The sequence below is a fragment of the Aulonocara stuartgranti genome, assembly GCF_965226115.1.
Source record: "Aulonocara stuartgranti genome assembly, chromosome: 10".
In the NCBI taxonomy this organism is placed as follows: Eukaryota; Metazoa; Chordata; class Actinopteri; order Cichliformes; family Cichlidae; genus Aulonocara; species Aulonocara stuartgranti.
Window position 1 is genome coordinate 19116791 of NC_138946.1, and position 26526 is coordinate 19143316.

General features: G+C 39.7%; 2 protein-coding genes across 2 annotated transcripts; both read right to left on the reverse strand.

Moving 5' to 3' along the window:
- Positions 1 to 2896: 2896 nt before the first annotated feature.
- On the reverse strand, positions 2897 to 18742 carry ltn1 (listerin E3 ubiquitin protein ligase 1). The gene is made up of 32 exons (XM_082549820.1): positions 18572 to 18742; positions 18191 to 18397; positions 17013 to 17111; positions 16427 to 16657; positions 16286 to 16338; positions 15993 to 16173; positions 15599 to 15772; positions 15250 to 15440; positions 14886 to 15033; positions 14538 to 14795; positions 14034 to 14345; positions 13445 to 13663; positions 13279 to 13320; positions 12974 to 13163; positions 12637 to 12876; positions 12384 to 12537; positions 12095 to 12245; positions 11723 to 11933; positions 11423 to 11579; positions 11074 to 11178; positions 10833 to 10960; positions 10606 to 10741; positions 9984 to 10128; positions 9450 to 9666; positions 6983 to 7220; positions 6776 to 6853; positions 6448 to 6634; positions 6150 to 6315; positions 5506 to 5726; positions 4215 to 4409; positions 3816 to 3983; positions 2897 to 3692 (listed from the first exon to the last, which is right to left on the reverse strand). Exons 1-32 carry the CDS (start codon positions 18611 to 18613, stop codon positions 3630 to 3632), a joined length of 5307 nt encoding a protein of 1768 aa, XP_082405946.1. The 5' UTR covers positions 18614 to 18742; the 3' UTR covers positions 2897 to 3629.
- A 1344-nt stretch (positions 18743 to 20086) lies between these two features.
- Positions 20087 to 26490, reverse strand: tmem135 (transmembrane protein 135). The gene is made up of 15 exons (XM_082550136.1): positions 26259 to 26490; positions 25791 to 25918; positions 24903 to 24995; positions 24748 to 24781; positions 24596 to 24661; positions 24262 to 24308; positions 24144 to 24185; positions 23915 to 24043; positions 23747 to 23816; positions 23455 to 23622; positions 23262 to 23325; positions 23060 to 23136; positions 22683 to 22781; positions 22506 to 22573; positions 20087 to 21716 (listed from the first exon to the last, which is right to left on the reverse strand). Exons 1-15 carry the CDS (start codon positions 26394 to 26396, stop codon positions 21566 to 21568), a joined length of 1374 nt encoding a protein of 457 aa, XP_082406262.1. The 5' UTR covers positions 26397 to 26490; the 3' UTR covers positions 20087 to 21565.
- Positions 26491 to 26526: the final 36 nt, after the last annotated feature.

A 26526-nucleotide genomic window follows, 5' to 3' on the forward strand; every position in this document is an offset into this window, starting at 1 on the left:
GTTGGCGCACATGTGCTTCTTGACTGTGAATGTCAGTGCTTATCAGAGTAATCATGGGAAAGAAGAAAAGCAAATATATGTTTTCAGTAGTCATACAAATAGATTATCTAGGCACAACGATCGAAACCAGTTATATATATTTTTTCCTCATAAAACAATATCATGTCATGATATATTGCATGTCTCTGTAATTCTTTACCTTTTCTCTTATCAGTTTAGTCTCCAGACATAGATTCGTTTTAAATCTACTCACGGTGCTTCTGGATCACAGCCAATCTTTTGAAAACAGCAATTTCAGTCACCCGGTCTTTGGTGTCCTCCACTGCTGCTATAACATGGCAGCAGTAATAGAAAACTATAAAAGGCCTGTGCGCGATGACAGAGTAATAACAGTAGATTTAAACTGTGGCAGAACAGGCAAGCCTCTCCCAGGCATAATGACTAATACAAATGCATGTCTATGAGCCAATAGACTGAGGTCAATAATCATTGCTTTTTTAAACTTCATTATATGAACACAAAATGTTAAGGCAAACCACTTTGGTTCAGCCTAAACGAACTCCAGAAATTCCCAGGATTACGTCCAAACATATATAATTTGCTGTACGATGGGGAACATGGGAGAGAGCTACACAGAGAGGACATGCAGATGCCAATGAAATGACTATTTGGGATTAATTTCAATAAAACTAATATGAGCAGAGTCATACTGACTGTGATATGTGTACATTTAAGACACACACACACACACACACACACACACACACACACACACACACACACACACACACACACACACACACACACACACACACAGTAATTCAAAGCCATTTCCAGAGCTGAGCAGTTGCCTGCAGTGTTGCGGAGTGGTGTGACTGTGATGGGTCAAGCCTCCTACAAATGGTTTGGAATGCTAAGAGTCTCAAAAATGGGTCAGAGAGAGCTAAATGAGAGCTAACTAGGCCTGGCTAATTATGAAGTAACCAAGTCTACATTGATCAAGCTCGAAGGCCAGAGAGGCCACTGGACTGACTTGTTGTAGACAGGGTTTCTTCTAATTAGCTTGCACTAGTACAGCAGTTTCATGCAAGTGGGTCAGTGTACGAGGACAGCAAACGAATGGATGGATGGCATCAAAAGCTCTTTTAGTGTTTAAACGAGAGATGCATGTGACATCTGATCTATTGTCTCGATCTACAGTCTCCCAATAATCTGTAGAAGCAGATTAGAAATAATTAACCTCTGCAACTGTCCTATTCAAAAGCTGCTAGCATTGTGACTTAAAATATGAATCAAATTCATTAGAGTAATTTGAGATAGTAGGGTAATAGTCCTTCTGTGATCTCTTTTTAATTTCCCTTTTAAATTTCACATTAATTATTTGGATGAAATGAAAAACTATTTGTTTGAAAAGTAACTTGAGACAGAACATTTTACAACAGAAATTTGATCCTTCATAGGTAATTTAATCTCCCTAGACAGACCCAGAACAATAATCCCTTTTCTTCTAGGTTAATATGGCCACATTTCCTCAAATAGCACCTCTTAAGTCACAGGACGTCAGCCGGTCTTTGTGATAATACTGCCATCTTCCGGTGAGGATTGACGTGGTTCTGGTTTGAACAAGCTTCAAACAGAACTGTATTGTAGCTCATAACATTTGCACCACTGCTTAATCAACCAGATAATGAGCAATAAGATTTGAGGCTGTTGGTGTGAGTGTTTCTGTCAAAACTCAGGAGGGAGAGGGGGGTGTGGTATAAATATTTATCCATGGCAAACAGATCAATAGCTATTAAAAAGGTCAAGGGCAGATGATGATGGATGCTGGCTGTAGGTTATCGATAAATTCTGGCTGCTATAATGAATTACAAATCCACACATGCCTGCGCACACGCATAGACAGCAGACCAAATGATAGGGATTAATTCATTGATCATGCTTAATCTGTCATAATTAATTCCATAGGAACAACTGTGATGAGAGCAAGCCTCCATTAAACAGATAAATTATTCAACATGAGGAGGAGGTGGGCCCAAGATAAATGAGCTTGGGAGACTTGTGCAGCAGTCGCAGGCTGAGGCTAATTACAATCTTTTCTGGGAAACTAGCACAGGTTACTTACAGTTATAAATGCATGGATATAAAATACTATACAAGTGTAACTAGAAGCTAAGGTTCACCAAACAGTTCATGGAAGCACACGTGTCATTTAAGCTGACTTTAAATAAGGTTTTCAGGTGATGCATGCCATAAATATCACCCTTGTTAACCTATATACTTTTATACAGACACTTCTCTTTAGCAGGTAGTGGCCCAAGTCAGTATCACATCTCTTACCATATGTTAAGTCATGGGTTTATCCTTTAAGCCATACGTTTTTACAGTTTGTTCCTCCTGTGAACATATTGTCTTTAGTTACAGAATCAGGCCCTGGGCTCTGCACTTTCCTAGCTAACAAGAAAAGTGATTTTATAGATGATGACTGCAACAATACACCAGAGGTATAAAACTTTGTAGATTCGAGAGTAAAAGTCTGTGCATGCAAAAGGTGAAGAAATACAAGGGCAGTCTTTTTTTTTACCTTTATGAATCCCCGCATATGCACTCTCCTCTATTGCATGACTCAGTCACCAGAAAAACTGATATATTTATTTATCATTCTCCACCTGGTCTTTGTCTGTAACATCCTGGGAGACTTCAAGGCCAGCCTTTTGTGTTCCTATCCAAAAGCAACTTGCTATACGGTATACATCACCGTGACGACTATTGATGGTAACAAGCATAAACTTTTGACAGTAAAAATAACATAATTTTCTGTGGAACACAGCTTAAGAGTTTATTTTCCTGCATCTATTCTTTGTTCAGCTCTGCTGCATTGAATCGAAGACACGCATTAATCATATTGTATTTTATTTACTTTCAATCACCATTTACAGCTTTCTGCAGGCACAGGGTGGACACATAACATTAAGTTGCGCTATATTTTAGAATAATTGTGTTCATATTAAAAACCACCTCAATGAAGCTCTCGTTCATGCGTTTCAGAGATGAAATGCATGAAACTAAATCACACATCATCTTTGTACACTCCTAAATATTAGGAAATATTGGTGAAAATCCTCCTAGCCATTGTAATCCTTCAACTAAATCTCTTTTTATTTTTTAAGTTTACAGACCTACTAATTAAAACAGCTGCTTCTTAATGATTGAAGCACGACCAGCTCTCATTTTTCAACTTTGCAACTTTTTTTTGTTGCACACCTGTGCATTTTTAAAGATGGAACAAATCAGACTACAGAAAAAAATCAGCGCAACACCAGCAGGGAGCAGCTGATGCTGGATATATACAGTACAGTAATGCACTGGGATAAACAAAGCAAATGAACCAACTGGACTGTGAATACAGACAGAAACGTTCTGAAATTACAATTAGAACTAGATTCTGGTGGATTTTACTTTCGATTTCCGCATTATTTTTCGATCCAAACGAGGCCGTTCATTTCACTGATCTAATAAGTTCGACCTTAAGTTTGAGTTTTGTAATAACCTTCACGTAATCAATGTCAATCCAGCTGCGGTTCATTAAAAGAACAGTCGTCTTTTCAGCCAAGGTCATCAGACTGCGTTTAAAAGAAGGTCTCTCTGCAGAGTGGACAGGTGGACTTGTTGCTGGAAGTGAACCATTTGTACTGTAGCAAGAAGAGGGAAAAAATATATTGTTACTAATAGACAGGCTGCAGTTCATGGTCAGTGATCTCTATAAAGACTGATAAAAGATAAATGAATATTTATAAAATATATCAATATCTCACCAAACACGCAGAGTGGAACTTCTTTTTGCATGTGCGGCAAGCCTTCTTCGGCAGAGAGTAGTTGGATCCGTGGATGACGGAGAAGCAGATCATGCAGTCCTCTATTCCCTCAAAACGCTTATCCACATTGTTCTTCCACAGAGCCAGACCCTCCATTATACTGCCATTCTAAAAGAGCACATATAATTACATTTTCTCAGTGGTTTTGTATTCTTTTTCTTAGCCGTTATCTGAAAAGAAAGTATCTGCACAGCCCTGTAGTGCCAGCACTGGCCTTTCTACTCAACAAACTTTACTTTACCAGGATATAATACAAACAACAAGGGTTGAAAAACAACACCCCAACTTATTACAGCAGCTTCTTGCATATATACTTTTTGTTTGTTTCTTTTTGTGTACCTGATGTGTTAGGTAGGTGCTCAGCTGTAGCATCCAGTTCCTCCACTGCTGCACGGCAACACCCACACGCCTCCCACTCTCCACAGCAATAGAACCCAAAGGGTAATTCTGTGGAAGCTGAATCACCAACTCAATGAAGATATCATCCACAGAATAGGTGGCAATCACCTCCCGTGCTGCTGAGCGGGCCTTGACCTGGGGCACAAAGAAAAGAGAGAAAAAAAAAAAGCACGTTTTCACTGGGGGTCTTTCAGTTAAACAATCAGCCACCTGCTATATAATTAAATGCCAGGATCCTACTTAATGAACTGAATGCATTATTGTCAAGTGAGGGTTCATTAAATTCGATTTAACAGAAACTATTGCTTGTGCATCATTATACTGCAAATGTGAGGCAGGTGTAGCACTGCAGGATTTATTCATCTTCAGTGTTTATTACTACAAAAACCTTTTACCACAGGCTAAGAAGAAGGCATCTGCAGATTTCGACAAGATCGCGTAAGTAACTGCAAACGGTTCAGTGCAGAGAAGATGAGGAATTTCACATAGTAAAAGAAAAGAAAAAAAAAAGCCCAGAGGCCAGCTCAGAAAAGTTAAACATCTGGACTGTAAACTGCAGAAATGCCATTGTTTACTACGCCTCTTCCCAAAGTAGGGTTGCAACCCAAGGGAGCTGCTGGTTATTGTTTCATTATTTTTTTGTAATTTTCTGAAAATGCCAGAGAACAATCTAAAAGAAAGTTATTATGTGTGAATACATTTTCCTATTTAAAATGTAAGACGAGTCGCCTATTTCAGCTACACTAGAGTGTTCAGCTCATATACTCGGTTCCAGGCTGTGTGGCTGAGTTTCATTGATTCTGATTTCTATGATTCCACTTCATGTTAACTTTGTGATGTTAAAAAATTGAAAACATGAGAAACAGTGTGTCAACAGCGGCTTCATAAAAGCCATTCAAAATGAAGAGAAGAGGTCTCGGTGTGTTTTTGGCAGTGAGGATGTGAATAACGAAAGCTTAAAAATGAACAAAGTAGACGGAGTAGTGGAGGAAACACTCATCGTATGCTATTATTGCATTTTAAATGACATAATTTATAAAAAGCTGAAACAGCATATTAGAATTATATGAGAATTCTGCAATAGTTTTTTAATACCAATTAATTGCAAAAGGTTTCAGATTGTAACTTGAATAAAAAAAAGAAATCTGTACCAACAAGACAACAGATTTGGTGCTCAAACTAACTTGGAAATTTTAAGCTCTTTAACTAAGTAATAACTAAGTAAACTTACAGTCATGCTGTCAAACATTTGAGTGCTGGTGTGGACAGATGAGATCTCCTGGGCTGAGAGAACAGGACTGATGTATTTAATCGTGAACTTCTCCACGGCTGCGCTCACTCTCTTCTCCTGGCTATTCCACCACAGTCGAACCATGGCAGGCAGGTCTTGCACTGTGCTGTAGTACACACTGCAAGCCAGGTGAGGGAGCTCCCACTCAACACTGTCACACTCTACAGGGAAGAAGAACAGGAGGCGATATTTAAATCTGATGTTTAAGTACAAAAAAGGCTACATATGCTCTCAAGAGAAAGGTTGAGAACTCCTTGGAAACACCACATTTATAGGCCGAGGTTACGATAGGGATGAGGGATGTGAGAAATCAATACACAAACTGGCTTTGGTGATACAATACCAGTGTATCATGGTAAACAGAGAGCAAGGCGCAAAGGCAAAGGTGCTGATTTACCCGTTATGAACAACCCTAACCCTTGTTTTTCAATGGCCACTGAATTAACTGATGGGAGATACTGTGAAAACAACGGTTTACTGACAGTCACTGGTGAACATATTCACTTGTGAACCAGCGCTGAAATCTTGGTAATCTAATGGGTTAAACTTTGTCTCGTAACTGTAGGTGTGTATATGTTGCTTACTGTCAACAGCCAGATTCAGGCTCTCTGTGAAGAAGGTTTTAGTCTCCCTCGCCTCTGCCTCCTGGCCTGGATAGGCCGGGTTCTCGGGCATCAGTTTGAAGACGTGGAGAAGGAGTTTGTTAAGGGAGCAGCTTCTCTTAAGGTACTGGGCATAATTGGCACGCAGCTGCAGAAATTATTAAGACAAGTTAATATTTTGAAAAATACCCTCATCAAATCTCATTCTCACCACAGAACTAATATGGCTTGCTCATATTCTGTCATACAATTAAATTTAAAATTCCATCTTGTGACTCACATGCGACGATGAGGATTTAAAAAAAGTGAGAAGCAGCTTCCAGGACAGCAAGTATCCTAGTATGCAGGAGTACTCCACGCTGAGAGGCTGGACCACTGCAAACTCTCCCACCTGAATGCCTGACAGGATGTTATCACACAGCTCTTCACAGGTTGACAGGATGGCCATCAGAGACGCTGGAGGAGACCTGAACACAAGATCTAACTGTAAGAATCGCTTAAAAATTTTACCTATAACAAAACCTGACAATATTTTGTATATGACAAAACAAAGAAAGTGGACAAGAAACCATTGCATCTGTGCAACAAGACGATCCCAAATGACTTACAGGCATGGCTCATCTCTGTCGTCGTCAGATTTATTGTTGTCGCCTTCTCCATCACACTCGGGCAGCTGAGGCATGACCCTGCATTGACAAGAAGAAAGTACATTCATTTTTTATACCTTACCGTATACGTGAGGGGACTATGTGCAAATGCCTGCAGGCGCTCAAGTTTTCAGGATAAATATAACACTGTATATTCGAAATCCTCACTTTTCCAATATGTGGTAGACGGCGATCTGAAGAGGTCTGGCCTTAAACAGGAGCAGAGGACAGAAAGTGTTGAGGAGTGTTTGAAGAGGCTCTGGCAGGTTCGTCTTCTGGTCCGCTATGAAGCGCGGTGGCAACGAGTTTTGGGTTAGCTGCTGCACAGGTACATGCGTCAGTGCAACACCGACTGACTGCAGTACTGCCAAAGGGAACACGGGGTCATCTGGTTCAGCAAAGGCCTCTGAATAACATAACAAAGAGAATGATTAGAGTACTACATACAGGACTACGTAATGCTTTAACATGTACATCATCTTCCTAAACCATATAATAGAGAGATACGTTTGTTTGTTTTTTAAAAAAGACAATTACTTACACTTATTATGCACTTGTGCATATGTAAATAACCGACATTAAATATCATACATGCTATAATACTGCATATATTAAATGGTATACAGAAATTAAAACATCTACATATAAATTTATCTAATGACAGTGAGTTAATTCCACTAAATTTGAAGTCCTTTACTGTCAGGAGCTAAAACATCTGTCTTCTTCTTCAACCGATCCACTTTATTTGATTTGGCACAGATTTTGCCTCTTCAGATGAAACCCTCTGAGGGACTTGTGTCTGCTCCAGGTCTCAAACCAGGGATCTTTCACACATTAGGCAAACTGTTAACTACTACACCATGAAGCCACTGAGGAGATTTAAAAAAACCTCTGGAGATTCATATTGCACACTGTCTGCCACATGTTTTTACTTTAAACTTCACACATGACAAGTAGGGTTCCACTCTTTGCATTCCTATTGATTTAAAAAGTGTGGTTGTTTGCAGTGAGACTAGTTATGACATATCTGCATTTCACCTTTACTTTGAAAAAATTAATTTTCAAATAAAAGTGCTTGTGGGACAGAAAGAAACAGAGACTTGTTCTAAATTTAATTCTGAAAGTGAAGTATAATGGTTTGAAAAAGTGTTTGCCCACTTCCTGATATCCTATTTTTTGTATGTTTGTCCCAGTTAAACGCTTCAGTTCATCAAACAAATTTAATATTAGACAAAGACAACACGAGTAAACACAAAATGCAGTTTCTAAGTAAAGGTGTTTATTATTGGTGGGGTGGGGTTGATTACTGCAACGCCTGTTCTCAATCAAGAAATCACTTAAATGAGACCTACCTCACAAAGTGGAGCACACCAAAAGATCGACATCATGTGAGACCACAGTGAGAGCCATTATAATGGCAAAAACATGGACAGCGGTGAACCTTCTCAGGGGTGGCTGGCCGACCACAATTACCCGAAGAGCACAGCGACGACTCGTCCAAAAGGTCACAAAAGACCCCAGAACAACATCCAAAGAACTGCAGGCCTCACTCGCCTCAGTTAAGGTGAGTGTTCATGACTCCACCATAAGACAGACAATGGGAAAGAATGGCCGGCATGGCAGAGTTCCAAGACAAAACCTACTGCTGAGCAAAAGATTTACCAGAAAACATCTTGATGATTCCCAAGACTTTTGGGAAAATACTGACAAGACAAAAGTTGAACTTTCTGGAAGGTGTGTGTCCCATTACATCTAGTGTAAAATAACACAGCACTGCAGAAAAGGACATCACACCAACAGTAAAAATGGTGGTGGTAGTGTGATGGTCTGGGGCTGTTTTGCTGCCTGAGGACCTGAAAGACTGTCTGTGGTAAATGGAACCATCAATTCTGCTGTCTACCAAAACATCCTGAAGGAGAACATCCGGCCATCTGTTTGTGACCTCAAGCTAAAGCGCACTTGGTTCTTATAACAGGACTATGATCCAAAACACACCAGCAAGTCCACCTCAGAATGGCTTAAGAAAAACAAAATAAAGACTTTGGAGCAGCTTAGACAAAATCAACGACCTTAAAAAGGCAGTTCATGTTCGAAAACCCTCCAACGTTTCTGAATTACAACAATTCTGCAAAGATGAGTGGGTCAAAATTCCTCCACAGCGCTGTAAAACACTCGTTGCCAGTTATCACAAAAGCTTGATTGCAGTTGTTGCTGCTAAGGGTGGCCCAATCAGTTATTAGGTTTAATCAGATCATTTATTCACAAAGGGCCATGTAGGTTTGGATTTGTTTCCCCTTAACAATAAATACCTTAATTTAAAAACTGCACTTTGTGTTTACTTGTGTTATCTTTGTCTAATATTTAAATGTGTTTAATAATCTGAAACATGTAAATGTGACATACATATAAAAGAAGAGGAACTCGGGAAGAGGGTCAAACACTTTCACACCACTCTCTGCTCTTGCTGATAATGTTTGTCCACTTTCAACTTCAGGGTCGTGACTGAGGTATCAACTTTCTTCCACAATTTCCGACTGAATCTCTGGATCAAAAATGTACTATTCAGTTACACAGAGGATATGTGCTATCTAATGTTTAGCAAAATTGGAAAGAAAAACATCATATCCACACATACCTGTGATACTGACAGGCAGCGGTAACAGCAGGTTGTAGATTCCCTCTACAAAGAAATCTGTCCATTCGCCAGCCAGTTCTGGTGGCAGCTTGTCTGCTATATTGGACGAAGATAATGTTGTGAAGAACTCATTCAGCTTCACTATCAATCCAGCGTTCTCGCACACAAAGAGCTGCACCCATGGGTTCCATAGACTTCCAACATTCTCACTGGCAGTCTGAGATTGAAAGCAAGCAAATAAAGTCGAAGACTGTGAGAAATAAACATTCTGGGAGTAGCAGAGTATCACAACAAAGACTAACAATTTAAATACAGTGAAAACAAAAAAAAAAAAACAGCCGTTTTCACAGATAAACTCCAAACAATGTTTGGGACTCTGCAGTGCGAAGACAGCTGGAGGATAATCCGTTTAATGCCTGATCATACCGATTTGGACGTTTCTGTTTTCGCATGACGCTCAGCGGGCTAAAGTTTAGAACGATTTTTGACTGCGGTGTATATGTGAAAAAGGCTCATCTATGAGATACATCTCACCTCCAACCATGCCAACATAGAGCACAGCAGGAAGTCCCACTGGCTTCCCCCTAGAATTGCTGGACAGCGAGTCACCAGCCAGGACAGGAACCGCATGATCTCCACACTAAGGTTCAACTGCTCTGAAGTTGCTTTGGACAGGTCACTAAAACATGTGAAATAGAAAAAGCAGTCAAAACCAGTAGAAAATACACCAGTGAGTCACACAATTTAACCAATTGTAACTGTTTTTATTAACTTTATTGAAGAATATACCATTCTTTAAAAGAATTGACCAAATCTGGTATAAAGTATAGCCAATTTAATCTTACCTTATCTTATAGTAGGACTTGTTTTCCAGCATATTTTACAGATGCCAGTGGTGCAAGGGGTATGTGTCAAATTAACATTCATGTGAATCATCTCGTTTAGTAGGTACAAACCACATTTTACCAAGAACCCCCTATAAGACTTTAGCATTTTGGAACTGCTCATTTGCTTCTTACTTTATCCCGTGACCCCTGGAATACGATAACCAATGTTATCGAGATGTTATAAACTTCAGCTGTCGAGGGTTTTGATATCAGTGTACACAAACTTTGTGTTTCGAGAGATTAATAAACAGCTTATGCAGTTACATTACCAGCTAAAGAGGAACCAGTCCTCCCTGCTGTTCCTCCATTCCATCACAGTGGCCAGGATAGCCTGCACAACCTTGTCCTCTACTTGTGTGCTGGCATTCAGACAGCACAGCAGCACTGCCAGACACCCATACACATCTGAGACACACAGGCACAATTATTATTCACTTCTTCAAGTGCAAAATAAGCATGTGTGCATTTGTGTGTATATTCATATGTGTGTTCTTACTTTCATCCTCCTGCCAGTTGACTAATCCAGCAGTAGCCAAAGCTACAAGACTCTCCCTGTCTTCATTGCTCATACTGGGGCAGAGTACCTGGAGTGTGTTCAGTTTGCTTTGAGACACTGGGAACAAACTAGTCAAACACAGAAAATTATGAATATGCAACACAGCTACAAAAGCAGCCACATGACAGCTCTGAGTGTGAAATCCGTGAATTTAAACAATTTTAACTGATCAACTGCTGACCTGTTTGCACTACCATAAAGCTTCCTCACTGCTGCGCCTTCCAAGCTGTTGCTGTGGATGTAGTTTTCTAGAGTCAGAGACCACAGACCTCCCTCTGTCACTGACCTAAATGGCAACAAGACAATTTAAAAAAAATAAATAAATAAATCACTGAATGGTGTTTTAAATTACTGCCTAGAAAGTGAGATGTGAATCAAAGACAGAGCAAAAAACATAAATGAGATATTTCCAGTAGAGCTGAAAACTCAATAAATCAGCTTCTGTTTATACAGAATTTTACGACACAGGTTGGTCTTGCCAAGTGCTAAATAAATCTGTTCTTTGTCAGGAATTAGTGAGTAAATATCACCTCGTGTAGAGAGTCTCCTGCAGGGGTTTCATTGGAACCTGTCCATTAAGCCCTTCTGAGAGGCCCCAGTCAGTCAGCATGTTGTGATATGTCGACACCATCGTAGGGCTGTAGTTTAACTCCTTACACCACTGCAGAGCGTAAAGTAGTTCTGAAACTAATGAACAAAAGGGCACCAAAAAATGGATTAAACATTATAGTCTGTCAAATAAAAAATACATCATGTAGTCTCGGAATAAAAACAAAAACAAAAATAAGTTGAGGGAAAACTGTAGCTCATGTTCTGTTCAATTTGTCTACCTGTGTATGTAAGGTTTTGTTGAAGTGAAGGACTTTCTGCCTCACTCTGGCCACCATGTGTGAATGCAGCACTGTGTGCCACCTTCCCTAAAAGAGCACAGGCACACAGGTGGGCTGGCAGCTTGTTCAACTCCCTGAACTTCCACATGTCCATGGAGGGTTTTTCACAAACATCTCGCAAACGGCTAGACAGTAAAGGGCTTTTGATCCACTGAAGACACAGAGAATAGGAGTAAAACTATGGATTAGTATCAAATATTTAATTGCAAGCTTTAATTTTAAAAAAATTCTTCCGTTTAAAATATTTGCCCATTGTTTGCCAGTGCCCAAATGATCCCTTTAGTAAAATTGATGTGCATTAAGGTTACCGACCTGAGGAGGTAAGGCCCGCCTGATTCTTGTCCACTCTGTCTGGCTGGGCATCAGGAGGGTAAAGAACTGGATGATGATGGAGGACGCCTGATCACAGACAGAGATGATCGACTCCACCACGCTTTGTACGGCCAAAACTAGAACCTGTATGCTGTAACAAAATAACAGCCGGAAATCTTAATTGCAACAAGACAGGAAAAGATTCTTCAAGTATGCATCACATGCAATAAACAGGTCAGAATTAGTTCAATTACAGACCACTTTATTTTTTAAAGAAGCATTTCCTTACCCTTTCATATCCAGCGGTGTGGCAAGCAGCTGCTTCCTCACCCAAACAGCTGCACTGTGCAGGAAGCCGCCTTCTTTGACCTCATATTCACAGTGTTGGACCAATGACTGGACCCCAGCCACGCACACTTTCCTCATTTTATGTAAAAGTGAGTCTATCAAAACAATATCACGACAAATGAGTTTTGCTTTGTTTGTTTTTAAATCATACCTGTCAAGTATGCATGAGGCTTGTGCACTGTGCAAATACCCACCAGATAAGTGAGTGTGCGCCTGATCTTGAGCAGTGAGCTGGAAGACGGTGAGCAAGAGCTCCTCAGCGGAGACGAGAAGAAGGCAGTCTTGTACAGAAGAGAAGAACGTGGAAGCCACATCACAAATGAAGGAGATGAGTGGCTCCATGTTGCCTTTATCTGATAGGCTTTTGGTCTCAGACAGAGTGGCGTGGAGTTTCTCCAAGATTTTCTCCATGTACACCTCTCCGATCAGAGACTCTGCATATGTAAAACAGACAGAACACGTGATTTTTGAGTAAAACAAGCAAACAAAAAAGTATTTTTTTTTTGTAAAAATGTTTGATTTTGTGTTCACCATTGTTGTGATGCTGAGAGAGGACCAGGCTGATAAGCGTCCAACTGTGGCCGCTTGTAGAAGAGATGGAGTCGCAAGAGCTGCTCCCCACCTTGCAGAGCTCCTCAGTCAATCCCAGGAGTTGTTCACCCAGAACCGAACCTTTTAGCCAATCACTGCAGCTCTTCAGAGTCTCCGGATCCGTACATGCCTGACAGGAAAGATAGCAGAGCAGCACAGACAGTTCCAGCATCATAAATTTGATATATATGTAGGGAACAAGCTGAAGAAAAGAAAAAAGAAATGAGTGAGTGAGTAGCACATACCCTCTGAATAATCTGCAGGATAATTCCCCATGACAGACCCATCTAGAAACCAGAGTGAAGAGTGAAAATATTAGCACAGGAAAAAGGTTTGAGATGAATCTCCAGCAAATGTGGGAATCCTGATGATAGTGAAGACTCGACATCAAGTTTCACATCTGCATCTCACCGTGGTGATATGGTTGAGGATGCGGTTGGTCTCCTGCCCACTGCAGCAGTGAAGCGAGCTGAAGACCATCTCCACCAGGTGCTCGGTGTCTGTGCGCCCCTTTTCAGCCAGCCACACCACCACCCGCTCCAACAGGAACTGCACTGCTGGATTTTTCATAATCCCCTCATCCCTCTGCTTCTCGTCTTTTGTCATTTTGTCATCCAGTTCAACCAATGTCTAAGAGAAGCACAGTTAGGGTGAAAAAAATGAAACCTTCAATGAGCTATAAGAGCTGGTAAGGATGAAATAATTTTCACTATTGAATCCAAAGGGTCATACAAGGGTTCTTTCACATTTAAGACTTCATTAAAATTACAGATAATTAACGTTACCGTCGGCAGTTTTGCAAATCATGACACCTATTTGTAAAAACAATGTTTTCACAGATTTTGCAATTAAGAAGACAAATTCATCGGGTGTAAAAAAAAAAAAAAAAAAGAAGATTAGCAGAACACAACCACTAAAAATCAAAGGAAGGAATAAATGATTGACATTAAAATACAATTCTCTGCAATTAAAATTAAAAATTTAAAAACAAATGACTTACACTGAAAACTCTGGGGGTGTGGAAAGACCGCATAAGATGGGAGAGGAAAACAAGATGTCTCTCTGAGTTTTTCTCATTCACATGCACCAGGCACAGCTGTGCCAGCTGGCACACTACATCTTCAAAATGCTGCGTCTGTAGGGACCCAAATGCTTTCTCATTCACAAGCTCTGACACCGCCTGCGCAAGCTTCTCAGCGCCATCCCCCTCAACTCCAGTTTTCTCATTTTCTTCTGGTTTAGAAAAACACAACCTGACAGATTTCTTCTTCTGTGTTTGCTTTTTGTTTACCCTCTCAGGATAACGCATCACCTGGAGAAACACGGGAGAGAATAGATTTGTTTTGGCGCCACTTTATCTGTTACCTAATGACCTTTTTTTCCTTTTCTTTTTTTGACATAAATTGCTCTGACAGTCATATTGATCTCCTGCATCCTCAGTGACAAAATTGCCATTTCTGTGGAGAATACATTTGAGCAAGAGACTTTTCAAAAGTAAGCTTACATGTAGCAAGGTGGCTATCCCTTCCAAAGCCTGTGGATCTGCCTCCTCGTTGTCAACATAACTCACACAGAGAAGACCAAGTTCCTCCCAGAAGTCTGTCAGAAGTCTTTGAAAGACATCTTTGCTGTCACTGGCTTCACCTTCCCTTTGTAAACCTACCCTCTTCTCCCAGGAAATGAGCATTTCAGTGACCGAAAGGAAGAGAGGACCATTCTGAAGGGAAGGATTTCTTAGAGCATTTTCAAGTAGGGGTAGAAGCTACAAAAAGACAAAAGCAAATGTAAGAAAGATGCCAACCTCGCTAGATTTACCATTATGGGAAAAGCATGCATGACTGAGTGACTCCACCTGCTGTGAATTCAGCATGCTCCTTATTTTCCCCTGGTCGTCCACATCCTCTGCATTTTGTAATACGCAGTATCTCAAGCACTCAACAAAAGATGTCACTATCGCCGCACTTTCTGATGGGCTCGTTACTGCACGCTCACTAGAAAGACTGACACAATCACACAATTGAGGTTATATAGTGCAAAAGATTATTAAGTTACGTGAAGAGTAATAAGAATATTATTCATCAAATGACTTGCTAAAGAATTCAAGTAATACATTTACTTTCTGAGTGTATTAATTTGACCTGTACAATTTTCTCATTCAACATAATACATGCATACATTTTAAAAAACAGATAGAAATATACACATAAACTAATTACCCTTGTGCGAATGTAGTGAAGAACATGGTGAAGAAGTCCATCTTTGGATCAGTGACCTCTGGGGGCAGTTTACTAAGAAGCGGCATCAGATTCGGGTGTAAAGCTTTAGCCATGCCTTTGCCGCCCTCTTTTAACAGAGCCCAAAGTTTGGGCAAGAAGCCTTTCTTGGCATTCACGTGTGTCCAGCAATCCTAAACCACACACAGACAAAACAACAACAAAATAAAACACATCTACTTGTTGTTGCTTAACATAATGTCTTCTTGCACTACTTTTTCACTTCATTTTAATATCAGAAATCCAGCTGTATTATCATTATTGCATGGACATGTTTTAAACATGAGCTTACATGGATTGTAGACACAACGTGGAGAACAGCCTCCCACACGGGGGGCAGCACTACAGGATCCGTGTCGTCGATACTGAGGAGGACAGCGGGACAGAGACGCGCTGCTTCAGCGTGGACCAGTCCTGGTGTGAACTCACACAGAGCACACACCATCTCAAAAAACGCCCCCCTCACCTGCAGTTGTAATTTTTACAACAGTAAACAACAGTTGCTTATTCAGTTCAGATTTAGCCAAAACGTGCAAACAAACAGTGACAGAAATTAATGTCATGGTGCATTTAAAGCTTTCTGTTGGCAGGTGACAGCCCAGCAAAAACACCTTGTTTGTTTGTTTTGAGGGTTTGTTTTTTGCACACTACAAATACCATTCAAATCAGGCCTAATCAGCTTGTACCTGTGGAATCTTGTGTTTGCCATATTTCCAAAACTTTCCAGAATTAACAAGATGTGCTAGTCCTGTCTCCAGGGCCGCCCTGTCATCCTGGAGCAGCAGGGAGAGAAGTCTCTTCACCCCCAACAGAGAACTGGTCAGCATGCGCACATATTTGGCTTCCCTCTCCTCCTCCGTCAAACTTCTAGAGAACAAGTAAAAATCAGTGCCTCAGCAAAGACAGAATACATTATCATCGTGGCGCACAGTGAGAAGGACGAACAGAGGTGCTACAATGAGATGAAATCTTAGCATACTGGGAATCACTCAGTGTGTCGGCCGTTTCCTTCAACAAAACATCTTGAAGTACCTGCAATGTAAAAACAACAATTGCATGTTAAATTCAGCTAAAGCAGAAAATTCACCACGTCCACAATGATGCCACCGCTTCTACTCACATTAAGGATTTCATCCTTGCAGAAGCTGATAGCTTCAGGCTGTTTTGCGGGTGAGAAAGCAGCCTGGAAGGCCTGGAAAGCAGCTGAGGCTGCAGGTGTGTGGGTGTCACACTGGGACAGAATCCAGTGACCCATCAAGCTTTTCAGAAATGGGGCCAAGCTGCGACGTACTTTTAGCACCAGCTGCTCAAAAGCCTGCTGGGTAGCCTCCCTAATGCGTCGATCGTGATCCTGACAGACATTATGAAGAGAAAACCTTTTTTAATATAGACACACCCTAAGAACAAACAAACACATATTTAAATCTCACATAAAATGTTCTTCTAGTGTAGTTTTAGTCAGCCACTTAGTGAGAAATACTTTTACACATTTTTATAATTACACATTGGTAAAAAAGGGATAATTGAATTGATTGATATGAAATCTGAAGTAGTGTAAAATCTACAATTGTTGAGCTGGTTGGAGTGGTTTGTTATGCACTAGATGTCATTAATTTTTCCAGAATAGTTGAAATTAATAGTAACAATAATAACAATCGAAATAATATGAAAACTAATCATGATTTCCCAATAAATGGACAGCTCACCACTGATATTTTGCAGTAAATCCTTGGCCAGTATGGTAGGATCCCTTTGACAACATCAGCATCCCGTTCCTGACACATGGACCCAAAATCCTGCACAGCCTGAGAAGATTACACATAATCACCAGACAAGTTTGGACAAAAAAACAACGTATCTAACAGTCATGTCCACACAGTATTTTATGGTACTGTTTGTAACATGTGTGTGGGTATGTGTGCTTTTTTAACTTTTTACATAGCAATTATGTCTAGTCAACTAAAGTCAAAAGTTTATTTCTATAGCACATTTCAAACAATGTCAGCTGTTATACGAAATATACACCATACACAACAGTCACTAAATCAACAACAAATATACACTAAAAACAATCAAACAAAGTAAGTAAGACTGTGCTTGCATTATAAAAAAAAAAGACAGTGTACCCTGCTCAACTAGAACTGAAAGCAAGTGAGAATATATAGGTTTTTTTATCAGTCTGTTCAGACTGGGCAGCTCTTATGTGAAAAGATAAGTTCTTTCAAAGGTCACAAGCCATGACTGAAAAGCTAAGTAAGATGGCATCAAAACCACTGAGACTATTTAAAACTTAGATCCTGAAAAGTGAATCCTGCTATGGAGTGCAAGCCAGTTTAAGGAGGCTAATACAGGTGTGATGTCATCACGTCATTTCTTTCCTGTTGAGAGTAAGCTGCTACAATTTGCGTTTCAGTTAGATCTCAACAAAATGTTAAGTTTTTGTAAGTGACCTCTGTACACAACAAAGTGGCGTTTAACTCAAGCAACCAAGACATGATTGAAACAAACTTGCTGCTTTAATTCAACAGTTTAATCAAAAGTACAGAATTCACCGTTTTAAAAAGGTAACCATGTTTACATACAGATCAACTATTTTCAGAGACGACTCAAATGTAATTGGACAATTGACTGACAAGTAGTTTCCTGGCTGGGTGAGGAAAGTTTCATCAGTATGGAGATTTGGAGTTCACTCTAAGTGTTAAACTTTTATTTGGTGGCTGTTCACTGAAACTCTCAGTGTTTCATATGCATATATAAACATATCCTAAACTCCCAGCATATGTTTTGCGTAATATGACTTATTTACAGTGAAATCATGACGGGGTTTGTGTATCTGGCATCAAGCAGAATAACAGTTAAACTTACAGCTGGGGTTTAAACTCACCTTGAGTCTGGTGACAACATCCCTCTTCGACAATTTTCTGAGCACCAGGCGGAAATCTGCATCTACCAGGTTGTCTATGTCTTCCGCGCCGTGGACAGCTGGAACGTAACTCAGCTCCGAGGCGACGGTCGAACCGAAGCCAACAAACGCCGGGATTACGCCACCTTCCCGGGTCAGGACCTCAGCAGCTCGGCCGCTGCTGGACGGCTAGTGGCGGGAAAGAAAAAAACGAAGTGTGGTTAGCTACATCTATCAAACACCACAGCTATGTCACGCGTTGTGATAATCAGAAGTTTACATTAGCTCGTTTTCGGCTTTGTTGTTAGCAATTTTAGCTGTTGTCTTTAACACTCTGCCTTACAGACAGTGGGAGCAACTCACCCGAACATTTCCTTTAGTTCGCTGTTTATTCTTACCCCCCATGGCTATGTATTAATCTTTAAAGTGTATATTTCCTATGATAACTCTGTAGTTACTAAAGCTGACAGCATTTCATTACACAGACCTAACGCCAGTTGTCACGCTCGTGTTCCGGAAGTCTGGACTTCCTGTTTACATCTTTCAAAGTAAAGCGCCCGTGTCAAAGTTTTATAATTCTGTCTTTTGGGGTTTTGGTGATAACTATTGGTACTGGCTTTTCTAACGAAGACTGTTATCAGTGCTCGTTGTCACAGGATCTTTGCATTTTTGTAGTCAATAGATAATAAGTACTTGAAATATGCCTTGTGACAAACTAATTGCAGGAATTTGCAAAGATAAGACTGACATTTCCCTCAGATATGTCCATCAGTGTAAAATTGAGTTTTACAGAACTTTTGAAAGTTTGACTTGATTTGGAACAATGCTCATCTACGGAATTAAGTGGTCATACTTCTTATCTCCTCCCCCTGTATGTATCTTTGTTGTTGTGAATTTAAACCCTAGATAAGAATTCTTTCTTTCTGAAAACAGAAAATGTAAGTATGGGGTTAGATCTTGGAGCATTTTACTATAGCCACTACGTAATCATGGGTCATGTGTAGACTTCTTGTTGCTATCATAGATTTTTACTCTTCTTTGGTTTTGTGAGTGTATTAACAAAACCATGGTGATGATTGTGGTGTTTTGTTGTTCTAAAAATGTTTTTTTTAATTAAGAAATAATATGCATGTACTAGCTTGTATATAATCTTAATGTTATGTTTTATATATATATATATATATATATATATATATATATATATATATATATATATATATTAGTATAAAGTCATACAGTAGGTTTGCTTGGATTCTAAAATATTTTAAGTTTGCACTTATCATGCGACATCGTTTGGGAATTAATGTTAAACAAATTTTAATTTATATTTTAAACACACTGCTACACACATAACAGCAGTAGCAGTCACATTCTCAAAAAACTTGAAATCGCTTGTGCTTACTTCCGTTAATTCTTTCTTCTTCTTAAGCTGAAACACTGCGGGCATCTTTGCTGCCCTCCACAGACAGAGTGCAGACTGTGCAAGTAAACAGTGTTTTTCCAATTTTAGACGAGGATGCTGCAAGAGAAAAGCTCATTTAAATGTCCCCTGCATGATATTTGGAAATGTTTATATTGTCTGCTTCCTAGATTTGATAAATGTAAATTGGGATGTGATACACTGCACTGGTATGACATTTTTTCTGATTACTGTTAAAATATACTGTAAAGTATTTACTCTGATACTGATATGATGTAATTTGTGTTGTACACTCACAACTTTACGTAGTATCCTTAGACTCAGAATTTCATTAACTGTAAAACATGTGTTCATTTATCAGTAAAACATGCAAATGCCACTCTTTAGTAAACGACAATCTTTTCCTGCAGACACATATCTTTCCAAAAACAATAATAAATACATAAATCAAAACCAAATTGAGCTGAGTGTTTCTTTTTATTCACAGAACACAGCAGCCTTAAGGAAATGCTCCAAATTCGTCAGTTTACACAGTTGATCAAAGTGGAATTTTAGTGACAGGGTTCAACTTGGAATTTCCAGTAAATTTAGATTAAAATTCTCAATGCAGAGCCTGAGGATGTAAATCCAAGTACCCAAACTTATTAAACAGAGTCAAACTTACAATCACTGCAAAGCTAACTGCAATAGTCAGTGCACTGAACAAATAATCTCTTTAGACTGTAGCATAATTACATGTAACATTCAATACATTTAAATAACCCCACCTTTTAAAATATGAGGCAGAGGTGTGTTCATAGACAATTTGCACATTCCAAACAAGTTTAAAGTGATCACATTGCATGTGTTCATTTCCCTCCCTACAACAACTGAACTAATAATTTGGTTTCTTACGTGCAAGCAAAGAGTCTCAGTGCGAGTGAACTTACTCAGCGTCAATTAACACTGTCAGTGTGAATGGATTTATTTTCCACCTGTGACTTTTAGTAAATGTCAATTGCAGTGAGATTTATTACTACATCAATTTGACCACAAATAACTCCTAAAATTGCCAAGTATCTCTTAAGGTGGATAAATTAATTGAAATAAATACTATCTACTGTAGTTTAACCATCTGGCTAAAATGGTACCTCTGTGTTTTGTATTGGAGGATCTACATAAAACTCCCACTGCTACTATGGATAACTGATTGAATAAGGCTACATTATTATATGTCTCCCTGCCTTTAAACACACATTCAGAAAAGATCAGGGTGTAAAATTCTTCCCGCGTTCTTCCTGCTTTTAAATCAGTGTCAAAACACATCGTTGTGGCTACTCCTACAGGAGTTGTGAGGTTTAATCTCTGTGAAAACAACCACTCGAACAGCACAAAAATCAGAGCAAACTGAAAGGTAACTTGCCAAAATCCAGATTGTGTTTAAAGGATAAAAAGAATGTGGTTGAAACGCACCCAATCATTTTTATTTTCAAAAGCATTTTGTTATTGAAGGAACTGTTCCAGCTGCTAGATCACTACGTCGTGTCAAATACAAACTGACAATCTAGCAAAATCTGTTGTTCATTCAGATCATTTACGTTGTTTTTCATTTTCATTAGGACTAACAAATCTTTTTATTAATGTCCATGTCAATTTTGACAAAAATGACAGAGCTAAAATGAAATTGTACATTTCACTTTTTTCAAACAAGTGACCTGTAAAGTTCAGTCTTTGTCAGTAAGTGAGCTTCTACAGCTCAACAATTAACCCTCAAGAAACCCTGTTTTGAACTTGGGTGCAATCCGAAGCATATCTTTTTCATAACACATCACTACTTCTGCAGCATCACACCTTTTTTTAAAAAAAAAAAAAAAACAACCCTTAAGTTCCTCAGAGAGAACAACCAGGCTGTTAGTTTCATGTTGAGGTAACCCCAAAGTCAATCTGTTGGTCCCAAATCATCCAAGTTGGATGTCACCTCCCGGTAGAAGCACTGTCTTGCTGGGCACCGTGGTGTAACGGGGGTCCAGTTTGGGCACAAAGCCTTTAAAGTCTCTGGAAGCCTGAGTCCCAAACATGTCTAGCACCTGTCGGTTCATCAGAGCAAACCTAGAAAATCAGAGAGAGAAAAGGCCCTGTACAGTTTTATTGAAGTCAACACGAACAAAGCTGATGTTGAATAAAAGTGACAACTTATCTAAAATATTGTTCGTTTATATGAGATTCCTGCAAAGTAACTTTGATATCTTCTTGTATGGTTTGGATCAAAGCCTGATTAACAACAAGCACTCCAAGTACACAGGCCTCTGCAAGGCAGCTCAATCTCTGGGCACTATTTACTCTTAAGGGTAGTAGTACTGTCATTTTCATATATTCATTTTGTTTTCATTGGTATTTTTAAACGTACTTTGAGAAGTTTGTAGTGCAGCAAAAATCAGATAACATCATGACAAAGGTTTACTTTAAATATACAAACATTTTGTAGGAGTAGGTAATGGATAACAGGAATTGATTGGTAAATAACTGGACATGAATAACTTGAGTTTATTATTACACTACATTACATTTCTAACTAACTAGCCAGCTCATTCTCTTTCTCTCCACAATTCTTTGCAGGCATCTCATGTGTCTCATACTGGGGTCAACTTGAAAGAAAGGCAGATGAGAAATATAAAAGTGAGGTCAGAGGTCAAATGTGACATGATATTTGGATGCAAACTGTAATGTGATATTTAGAATCCCCACACACCAGTATCATTTCTGAAATGTTGCCAATACAAACGAATTCAGTAAATTTTAAGCATATTTTTAAAGACACAAGTATGACCTTATTTGACCTTGAAGAAGCGGTCAGAGGTTCAAAGTAAGATGACATTTACAATGTCCATACATCCATACCTGCCCTGGGTTAAACGCAGCAGGAACTTCCAGTAAGTTGGCCTGAGGTTCTGCACTTCCATCACAGCCTGTGTAGAAGCCATACATCAAGCATTATATCCTTGCTCAGCTTTAAAAAAGAAAAAAAAAAATTTGTGTGAAGCATATGTATGTGAGTAAGAAAGCATGTTTACTTACAGCATGGAAGCAGATCGCAGTGGAGACGGCATATATGATTGTGTCTGCATGTGGAATGTAAGGCAACCGGCCAGCCTCAATGCCCTTGAAGTAGATAGTCTAAAGAGAGGGATACATAGGGAATGTTGTATATGTTAAGTGTATTTGTTGCAGTTTCTGAAACATGTTTACGTGGCTGCACATGTCAGTGATTACTACATAAAACCAAGCAGAGATACCTGAATAATGATAAAAATGTGGTATTTATCAATAAAGCATTAATTCTGTTTTTTTTTTATATTGATACAAGTTTATTATTACATTTACACTTTAGTTCAAAGACAATATATCAGTATGAGGACCTTTTTTATTTCTATGATTTTTGTGTTTGTTTTTACCTCCACCAGCTTAGAAAAGAGATACATGGATATTGTTGTGCTTTTGTAGAAGAACATTGAAACTCCAGCCAGGAAGCCTTCAGGAAAAAGAGAGATGGAGAAACATATGAGAAAAGAAGTTAATCAGCAAAGGCACAACAGAATCCCGAGGAGGATCATTCTGCAGGGACTTTATGTGACAGGTTACACCATCCTGTCTCACCAGCTATAAGCGCATGGAGTTCATCATCAATGTTACGCATCCAGCGCAGCAAGCAGCTTGTTCCCTGAGTGAAAGAAAAGCACAATATACAACAACGTGGCAAGGTTAGACAAGTAAAAGACAGGAAATCAAATGTGTAAGCAGGAAAGGAACATAATAAAGATACTAATAGAAAACAAAACAGCACATCTACCTTATAGATACTGACGAAGGAGCCTAGAAAAACCCCGAGTTGGAAGTTCTCTTTGTTGTAGAAGAGGGAGGGAAGGCGGGAGGGTTTCGAAAACATCTGTCTGAATGCTGATGGCACTTTAAGTAAACACTGAATCACGTAGCCAACACTGAACATCCTGACAAAACCCTACGGTGACAAATGATAACAAATCTTAATCAAGTATCATTATTTAAGATGTAAATGAATAAGCATTATGAGAACATCACAAAGGATTGGGATCACACAAAAACTAACTTCTTGGGAGACTTACTTTGACACAGTAGGATATGCAGTTGTCATTATAATGTTTGCAACATCTGTGTCTTGGTCCCCGTTTGCATCTGGATTTGGAAAAGAAAAAAAAAAAAGAAGACGAAAAATAGTTCATGTAAGCCACAATCCAACACACTGCCATGATGTCGGGTGTGTTTTCTCTCACATTGATTCGAGCAGTTTCCTGGTGGAGGATAGAAGAGTCTTTCTTCTAGAGTCAGGCCTTTCTGCTGATGGCTGTGAATCATCAGCCAGCACAGAGTGTGTTGGGATCTCTTCTTTCCCAATGATGAATCTAAGACAGAAAACACACACCACTTCTATAAACTTTTATCTATAAACCTTTTTCATCAGCAGTGAAAATGAAGGCATCAATAGAAACGGGAACAACTTACTTCAATGCGGAGAATGCAAAGCCTTTGAGACCATCTTTACTTCTATAGTATAAAACAAAATTCAGCTTAACCTTAAACATTAACACTTGCAACAATGTGTTCACTGTGCTGCTCTAACCTGAAGAAGAACATAAAGAGTGATGAAGTAATGCAGAACAACAGCACCTAATGGGAAGCAGAGAGAGAGAAAGAATCAAACACATGACTCATTTCACCACTGTGCAGTCTCGTCAGAACTATAAAGTCATAAATGCTTCTTTTTGGATCCGTTGATACTTTTTACTGAAGTCTGTTCAGTTTTCACAACTGGAGTTCCCTGTAGTTGCATTATTAGACTCATAATCCAACAACAAAAACAAGAGAGAGTCTTAAAAAAAATTAGGTTGGCAGTAATTTACATGATCTAAACCTAACCCTGATAACAAGCTCATAGCCCCACCCTTTGACCTTACCTCGCCATGTTTAATGGGTTTGACGACACCTCGTGTCACTGCCATGCGAAACAAAGTCTCAGTGGCCTGAGAACAACATTACGCTATTAAAAATGCAGACACATAGCAAGGTTCACATACAACTACTAATATTCGAAAGAAGCGGCCCTTACAAGATTTGCCATGTATATTGTCAGCAGCCCTCTCCTGTGAGGATGAAAAAGAAAGAGGCGAAAAGGCAAAAAGTAAACTCTATGTGAATGAAACATGTTTGAATCTAGGAGAGGCGAGAAAAAACATACTGAAACGTAACAGACGGGCATCTCACCTGCTCTTGCGCTCCAGCAGGATGGCAATATAAGAGGCTGGCAGTGCTGAGCCAAACCCAACAGACCAGGAGTAGAAGCCTCCCAAAAGTCTCCTGCAGTTAAAATACACTGCATTATTTCACTTCCTTTTTTTCCCCAGCTGGGACGTTTCAGTGAAGACAATCCCACACTGTCAGCACAAGATTTTGTCAGCTCTTCCGTCTTCCATTTTTCCATGATAAGGAAAGTATTATCCAAGTATTTAAAATGCGCACTTATTGAAACGATAGACAAAGACAATCCAAGCTGATACTGTAGTCATACACTACTTTCTGCAATTCCCTTATCCACAAGGGGTTGCCACAGCAGTGCCAGCTCCTTATGAATAAGCAGATATCTCTGCATGTTTGATTGGCCTTCCTGACGTAACACCCAAGGGATTTGTATCTACTCCTGGAAGGTCCAGGGACCTTTTCCTTATTAGTCAAACCATGACACTATAGAACCACCTTTTACTTTACTCTAAACGGGACACAAATTTACAAAATTATTATTTAAAAAAAAAAAGTTTTCTTAAACTAGCAAACAAGACCATAAAGTTAATAGTGGGTTTATTTTATCACAGATGTCCACAGAGGGTGACCCTAATGCAAACATGACCACAGTGGCCAGGACATGAAGCTGACACACTCAGATGCTGACAGGTTAAAGGAAAGGAGGCACACGTGGAAGAAGCTAAAGTGGCTTCAGCTTCAGCAGGTGTGGTTCACAGAACATGACCGTTCATGCTCAGTTTATCCATATATCATACTGTATACATTTCACTTTCGTTTTCATTAATAAACATAATGACAGTGCAGCTTAATGCCAAGTTTGTGTTTACATACTCTAGACATGGGTTCACTGACCTGAGAATGCAGAAGAAAACGATGAAGAGACCCCCATTGGTAGTCAGGAAAGAGGTAGACCAAAAGATCTCTGGGATAAGCCTTTTTAAGTAGTAATCCTTCTTCCTTCTCCTTAGAACTGCTGCTATCTGCAAAGCACAGTGCGTTACTGCACACTGGAGATGCAAGGCAAATACAGTTCCAACTCTGCTAAAGTTTACACTTACAGTCGTGACGAGTGCCCAGAGGGCAATGAAATTTACAAAGGGGGAACCTGGCTGAAGTTGCATGACATGTTTTTGCTCCTTTATCTGATCGGCCACATGTACAACTTGGACTTCGTACCTAAGTGCAACACTAGCGACGTGCCAGCTTATCTTTAGAGGTTTTCTGCGAACTACTAAGCCATTTTACTTTAGTTAGCTCGCTAACTTTAGCTATTTAGCTAGCCTCACAGTCTACAGTTATATTTCAGGTCAAACGTCTTACCAGGTAAAGAGGCGCGTATATTTTAAAGGACACCTCCAGAGCACTCCTAGTCACATCGGCAGCAGACTGCACACACGACGGGCTCCAAGTGTGGCCGATTTCGTAGCAGTTATGCGGTATTTTGCTGAGAGCAGCCATGTCTGTGCACAGTGACAGCAGGAAGGTGGTAGGCTGCCGTGCGCGTTCCCTAAAAGGGGCGCAGTCACGAGGATGAGCTATGCACGCGCCCGGTGCTGATCAATAAGGTTAGGAGAAGAGCCCTCTTTAC